Source organism: Neovison vison, chromosome 7 (genome assembly GCF_020171115.1).
Source record: "Neovison vison isolate M4711 chromosome 7, ASM_NN_V1, whole genome shotgun sequence".
In the NCBI taxonomy this organism is placed as follows: domain Eukaryota; kingdom Metazoa; phylum Chordata; class Mammalia; order Carnivora; family Mustelidae; genus Neogale; species Neogale vison.
This window is the reverse complement of record NC_058097.1, coordinates 113,695,705-113,703,502: the sequence shown is the minus strand read 5'-3', so window position 1 is coordinate 113,703,502 and position 7,798 is coordinate 113,695,705. Positions and strand designations below refer to the sequence as shown.

Sequence of the window (7,798 nt, the reverse complement as noted above, 5' to 3'; positions counted from 1 at the left end):
TCTTAGTCTTTTCCCAGAGCACCTTGGTGACTGGGGTCTATAAAAGGTCTGATTCTCAGCACTGAGGAAATCAGAAGAGTTAACACTAGAGGCTGCCTACGTTAGGCCTAAACACCATTTTCTCCTTTGGGCTAAGGGTAAAATAGATTGCGTAAGGCCCAGCACTGAGTGGGGCCAGGGAGAAGGAAGGTAAATGTCTGAAACCTATCTTTCCTGATGGTTTTCTTTTAAACCCACAACCAAGACATCCTGAATATATTGATCCCTTCCCTGTTCTCAACACTGACTTTAATGTGAGATTGAGTGAGGGGCTTAGAGGAAGAAGGTAGGGTGTGCAGAGACAGTAGGGCTTTCTCTCCAGAGTGGGAAAGGGAGGGTGGGTGGAGACAATGGGGGACATGAGAGCTCCTGTCTCTCAGAGCCTGAGGCTGTGAGCTCAGGTTATACTCCTGGCTCTTGGGGTACTTTGGACAATCAATGCAGGCATTCTACCTCCTCACCACTCAAGAAGGGACAGAATTCTTGTGCCCAAGAACACACTCTAGCCCAGGGCAGCTGAAATATAGTCACAGGCATATTGTCAACAACCTGACTAGGGGAGGGGGCATAGAAGAGAAAAGAGAGTAAAAATGTAGGACATCCATGTACTGGCTCATCTTCTAGTGCCTTCTTCTATCAGTCCTGCTTGTGCCTATTATCAATCTATGTATTTTATCACTTGTTTCCACAGACAGTTCCCTGGAAGAGAATGACTCTGAGAAATAGCTCCTCAGTTACTGACTTTATCCTAGTGGGATTATCAGAACAACCAGAGCTCCAGCTACCCCTCTTTCTCCTGTTCTTAGGGATCTATGTATTCACTGTGGTGGGCAATCTGGGCTTGATCACCTTAACTGGGCTGAATTCTAGCCTTCACACTCCAATGTACTTTTTCCTCTTCAACTTACCTTTTATAGATCTCTGTTATGCCTGTGTGTTTACCCCCAAAATGCTCCATGGTCTTGTGTTAGAAAATATCATCTCTTACGTAGGATGCATGACTCAACTAGTTTTGTTTCTTCATCAATTCTGAATGCTATGTGTTGGTATCAATTTTCTATGATCACTATGTAGCTATCTGCAACCCCCTGATGTACATGGTCACCATGTCCCCTAAGGTCTGTTCTCTGTTGATGTTTGGTTCACATGTGATAGGGTTTGCTGGAGCCATAGCCCACACTGGAGGCATGTTGAGACTGAACTTCTGTAATTCCAACATCATCCACCATTACCTGTGTGAAGTTCTCCCTCTCTTGCAGCTCTCCTGCACCAGAACCCATGTCAATGAGCTGGTGTTTTTTGTTGTTGTGGGAGTTGTCATTTCAGTATCTAGTATCAGCATCTTCATTTGTTATACCTTGATTCTCTCTAATATCCTCCACATTCCTTCTGCTGAAGGCAGATCCAAAGCCTTTAGCACATGTGGCTCACACATAATTGTTGTTGCTTTGTTTTTTGGGTCAGGGGCATTCACCTATTTAACAACGTCTTTTCCTGGATCTATGGACCAGAGTAAATTTGCCTCAGTCTTTTATACCAACGTGGTTCCCATGCTAACCCTTTGATCTACAGTCTGAGGAATAAGGATGTGAAACTCGCCCTGGGTAAAACTCTGAGAAGAGTGTTCTTCTTATGGTTCTGTTTGTATCACTTCATTACTAATAAGCATCATACTCAAGTATCTTCTTATTTACAGATGCAGAACTTTCCATCTTTTTTTCTCAAGTAGGGTCGGTCTTCTCTCCACTTTACAAATTGGAAGCCTCTTGCTTCCTGAAGATTATACCATTTTGTACTAAATTGGTTCATTGCATGCAATTTAACATCTATTAAGTGTCCACTGTTTACCAGACTCTATACTATGCCCAAGAGATGAGTAAGATGAGGCTGTAGGCCTTCCATCCTTTCCTTGGTAGGCTAAATGGGTTGTTCAAGCAACATTTCTGGCTGGGAGAAAGTAATGCCAAAGAGGGTCCAGGAGAGTGTTCCCGTTATGGGAACAGCTTTACCAAAGATCAAATGTAGATCCCTTGGTGGCATAGGTAAGATAGTCTCCCAGCTTCTTGAGAGAGATCATAAATCATCCCATATGCATACACGTACACACAAGAGAAAGCCTTGAACAAGAGTTCTTTACATGGTTTGAAATGTAAAGATAAATCAAAACTAAAATCTTTCATTTCCAAGTTTCAGAAATCTTAGGGCTTGGAATGGTAACCGTGGTGTAGGCGGTTTTGTAATTGGGCCAATTTCTTGGGCTCTGTATGCTAAGGCTGAAAGCAAGAACAAAGGAGAAATTCCATGGATTTGTGTGATTATGTTAATAGCTACCTCTATCTTGCTCTGGAGATACTGTGTATATTATGGGGCATTTAGGAAAATTCTTTTATTCTTTAAAGTAGATTTAGATTTTATTGTCTCCAAGAATATGTATGTATGTGTGTTTATTATAGTTAAATATTAGAGAATCAGTAGAAAGAAGAGTCATACAACATTTTTTACTTGCAAGGAAACTTGGAAGCAACTCAGACTTTGAGTGCCAAAGTCCACTTTGTACTACTCTGCTGAAGACTCTGCTATATTGAATAGTACAGATTTCAAGGAATACACCCTCATAAACTGCCCTGAGTGTAGGCAGGAAGGCGAATCTCAGACCAGACCAACACATGCACAGAGATGGGAGGATGGAGACTCAGTGTGGCCAGAAGAATGGGGCTGAGTAAAGGCTAGAACTTGGAGTGTCTTTGAGAAGACTCTCTGTGAAGAATATTTGGATATGGGAAGAGTCACATAAAGTACTGAGTTGATGTACTTGGCTTTGCTTCTATTCTCCATTCTTCCACAAAATTGGATAGTTGTACAATGCATGTTGGTATGAGGAACAAGGCAGTAAAGAGCAGTTAGTTCTTCACATTTATCTTTCTGTTGACACTTGGGTGGAAACAGCAGTGTCATACTGAGAAGAAAGAAAGGTAGCTCAGGTGTTCCATGTGATGGCCAGAAGCAAGACATACTGAGATGGAGCTGAGAGCAGCAGGAAGAAGTACTGCAACAAGGAACTGACTGAAGAGGAGACATAAGACAAACCTATTTTCTTCAAATACGCTAAAGAGAGATCTTGACAATCTGAGGGGTTTGAAGTGGCGGGGGTGTGGGAGGTTGGGGTACCAGGTGGTGGGTATTATAGAGGGCACAGATTGCATGGAGCACTGGGTGTGGTGAAAAAATAACGAATACTGTTTTTTCTGAAAATAAATAAATTGAACATTTTTTTGTGGGGAAAAAAAAAGAGAGATCTTGAAAGAAGGAGGAAAAATCTGATAGATACTTGGATTATACCTAAATTATAATAATCATATGCAACATTTACTGAATATAAACCATATGTTTGGGCACTTTTGAGGTGTCTTACAGACATTAAACTCATCAGAATTGTGTTAATGCCATACTAAACAACTGTAGGTCCTTTGGACCTAGCTGACTTCTATCCTCTAAAGGACTGTCTTGGGGATATTAGGAAAGAATCAAGAAGAGGGAAAGATAACAGAAGTGTACTATGATACAAAGAAAAAATTACCATTGGTAATAAATCAGAACCATAAGGATATGAATGAAAAGGAATAATCATGAAAAAAATGCATGAAATCTCAAAATATCCTTCCTTATACTCATTACATATGGGCATTGGGGTGAGTAGAGGTGAAAATGTAAGTTTGACTTATTGAGACACTGGCTTGGATCTTTCAGAAAGCACTCCCTTTGAAGATCGGAAATGACCAAACTCCTGGATCTTGCAAAAGCCAGATAAGAGATATTTATTGCTCCCAGAGGAAAGGTGACATTTTGTAAATTCCCAAAGACCTTCACTCCTCTCACAAACCAAGGATAAGTCATCTTTTCGTCCTTTTAAGTCAGTGTTGAGGAATTGTTGGTTCTCAGTGGTCAATGACCAGGAACATGTTTGGGAACTTCTGCTTTATAGTAAATGAGAGATCTAATTTGATACTCTGTGTCAGATGTCCTCAAGTGAATCTTTCTGCCACAATACAAAAATGCTGTCACCTGGTCACATCATGACATTTTGATTTTCAGCAAAAGAAGTTTTCCCCTGTTAGAAGCATTGCTAAAGTTGGGATTCCTTTCAGTCCAGTCCTTGGTCTGCTTCTCATCCTGGCTCTTCCCGAGGCATCTCTCCAGTTTCTCTGGCTTCAACACCCATTTACTTCATGGTGACTCTTAAATCCCTAATTCTGGTCTTGATCTATGATTATAATGCATAATCAGTTTTAAATTAGAAATATAAAAATATAATCAATGTTGATGTCCAAATAGAATTATGTCATGATTAGGGGGCAAAACGGCTTTGGAGTATAAAAATAATAAACTGTTCTCGATACCTACACATTCTCTACAGTCTAAATTTTGGGGGGAGCACAGAGATAAGTGATAGACACCAAGTAGCAGGAGTGAGAGTCCAAGGAGTACTTCTGGGTAGATAGAGCTTGGGAGGGATAGATCAGGTGTTTCTCTGTATTTTGTGGAGCAGATGGGAGGATATCTGTGACTATGGTTCAGTGCTGGCCTTCAGCCCATGTGTTAGATAGAAAAACATTATTACCTCTCTTCCCTCTCACTTCCATAAATGAAATCAGTCATTTACTAATTGCTTCAGCTACTAATAACAAGAGTCTGACTGCAGAGGCTTACACTCATAAAGGTTTGTTTTTCTCTAACATAAAAAGAGTCTAGAATAGTAGGCAGTCCAAGGATGATATGGCAGTGTGAGTCAGCAAGGACTCAGACTCTCTCTTCTCTTCTGTCTCAATAGCAACTTTATTCTCATGGATGCATGAGATCCATATGGCTATTGGAGCTTCCAGGTCCACATTCCAAGCAGCAAGAAGACACAAGGACAAAGAAAGGCAGAAGGTGCTTTACCTATTCAATGAGTAATCTCCACTGACATCTTATTAGCCCCCCCCCCCCAATTTACAAGGGAGAAGGGGCAATTTAGTATTTAACCTCAGGACATTGCCATCTGGAAAAAACAAACAAACAAACCAGGATTTTGTTACTAATTAAGAAGGAGGAAACAGCTATTGGGTAGGCAATTAGCAACCTCTGCCAAAGAACAGAATTGGTTTCACTTGCCAGGAGGGAACAATTAAGAACCGGGCCTTTCCACCCCTATTTTTGTTTTCTTACTTGCTGTACTCTATGAGAGGAAGATGGATTAATCTGACAGCTTAAGATGAGAAAAGAAACAAGTTGGTCATGGATGAAACTATACACAATCTCTTCATTACTGACCTGTTGGTATTGAATTAATGCAAAATATTGACAAGGACAAGCCAGAGCTGTACTATTTCATTTCCAAGCCCTCCTCTTATATCTTATTGGGTAAGATACAGTCCAGGTTCTGGGAAGGAGATCTGAGTCCTGACATATGTCCCTAATCATTTTTGCTATTAATAAAGATTGTGATTTTTTGGTCCTCTTTTGGGTCCTTGTATTTCCTCACTAGTTAGATCTCATAGGGAAAGAAGAATGAGTGATTACTATTGCTAAATCTCTTATCTTTGCACTTTTCACGTAAAGGACTTCTGGGAACCAAAGCTGTCATTTTTGCATGTTTTGAGATGCTCCTCCTTGATCAGTATTGGGTTAATAGAAACTGTAAGGGAGGAACAAAATCCCCTCTTCCCATCTTAGATTCCTTCACTAGGGCCCTAAAAATTAGAGAGACAAAAAACAGCTAAAAAGAGACAAACAGAAGTATGTGTATTAACATGTGCATGCTGCACTCACACAGGAGTACTCAGTGACGGGTAGTTAGAAACTGGGCTTAAATGGTATCTTAAGAAAAAGTATAATAAATTTTTAGGGAGGTGGCAAGACAAAAGAAAAGGGCTTTGAGCCTTTAGGAGTGGCAAATTGTGAAAAGGTAAAAATATGAGGGGTAACTAATGGATGGTAAGGACTAGTTAGTAAGGTTTATTATGTAATTCTGCTGGTGAAGTCTCTGTGCTGAGAAGTGTTGAGAGTTTTCTTCATTGATTAACTTCTGTTCTTCCTGGTAGGGAGAGAAGGGGAACCACCTTTACAAATTTATGTCTTGCTTTTAGGTAAATAGGAGGAAGGCAGAGTTTTTCTTATATCTACTTTTTCTTAAAATTGCCTTCAGCTCCAAATAATCCTTATGCCAAGAATGTTATATTTTGGAGTGGCAAATTCTGCTACCCTTCAAAATCATACCAAGATTTGCTTATCTTATAAAATTTGCCCAACCATTTATGAGTTCAACAGATATTCACTAAATTCTTACTAAGCTACAGGTAAAGAGTTCAAGATTTCACTTTATGGGATCATAGGGCTTAAAACTGTCTCATGTTTCCATTAATATGCACAACCACATGCCTGAATTGATAAATAAACTGAAGAGGTATTAACTGATCAGCTTTCTGAAATCGAGAACCCTAAATTAGGACCTCTGACAAATTAGAACAATTTGACATCTCCTTGGAGGTAAGACAAGAGTATCTACAAACTGACAAACAAAATGAAAAAGTATATTTAAGAGGGTAAAGCAAACATTACAAAATAATTTATTATTGACTAAATCTGGGTGGTTGAAAAGAAGGAGAGGGGATAGTAAGTGGAAATGTGTTAGTTGCATCATTAATCATAGTAGGGAACTAATAGATATAGTAAAGAGTTTTATACAAAGTTGTAATCATAAAAGTGTGCGTCAAAATATCACACACAAAAAGAGGAAGGAAAGCAAACCATCTAGTGAATGACTAAAATAAATATAAAATATAAAACCATAGCATATTATGATAGATTTAAAGCAAATATATTTTACATAAATAAGTGTAAGTGTCCTAACCACTTATTAATAGAAAAAGACTCAGGCTGAATCAATAAGCAAAATACAACTTTATGTTGCGTACAAAAAATACATGTAAACTAAAGGATTCAAGAAGGTTGAAAATAAAAGTGGTGACCAAAATGTACCAAGTGAATGAAATGAATAAACAAATAAATAATAATATGGATATGAGAACGGAAATTGGGCCAAAAATGCTAAGGTGAGTACTCTATAATGCTACAATTAACAATGTATGTGTAGTAGTCTTGACTTCCCATGAAATAAGATAAAACATCAAGAGCTGTAAGAAGAAAAAATATATTGGTGGAAGGAAACTTTCAATTACCTTTCTCAGTCAATAACAAAACAAGTTTCCAGAAAAAGAGGACAAAAGACAGAAAATCTTATATCTAAATAAGATAATCAGTTAGATAAATGTAATTGATATGTCATTTCCATGATATAAATTTAATATATATGTATAGGTATGTGTGTGAGTGTGCGTGTGCACAGTTCTGTGTCTTAGAAATTAGAAATACAACTTATTGTGAAGAGGACAAGACAGTCATATAAATTGAATGGATATTAAGTCACAGAAGCAAACTTCAGTAAATTTCATATATTGGAAGTAGTACAGATAATGTTTTCTGATCACTGGTGCAGTAAAACTAAACCTAATGACATAACCAGAATGCAAAGTGCTCTATTATCTGGCTATTGCAAACTCTCTTTAAAACTACTTGTAGGTGAAAGAAAACACACATAATTGCAAGCTATCTAGGGGCACCTGGGTGGCTCAGTTGGTTAAGTATTCAACTCTTGGCTTCAGCTCAGGTCATGATCTCATGGTTGTGAGGTCAAGTCCCACGACAGGCTCTATGTTCAGTG

At 38.7% G+C, this 7,798-nt stretch overlaps 1 protein-coding gene across 1 annotated transcript; it reads left to right on the top strand.

Annotated features, from left to right (window-relative positions):
* The first annotated feature begins 739 nt into the window (after window positions 1–739).
* Window positions 740–1,768, top strand: LOC122913462 (olfactory receptor 8B4-like). The gene is given in 3 exon segments (XM_044260186.1): window positions 740–1,047; window positions 1,049–1,590; window positions 1,593–1,768. Coding segments are annotated over 3 exon segments (1,017 nt in total). The 5' UTR covers window positions 740–748.
* The last annotated feature ends 6,030 nt before the right edge of the window (window positions 1,769–7,798 follow it).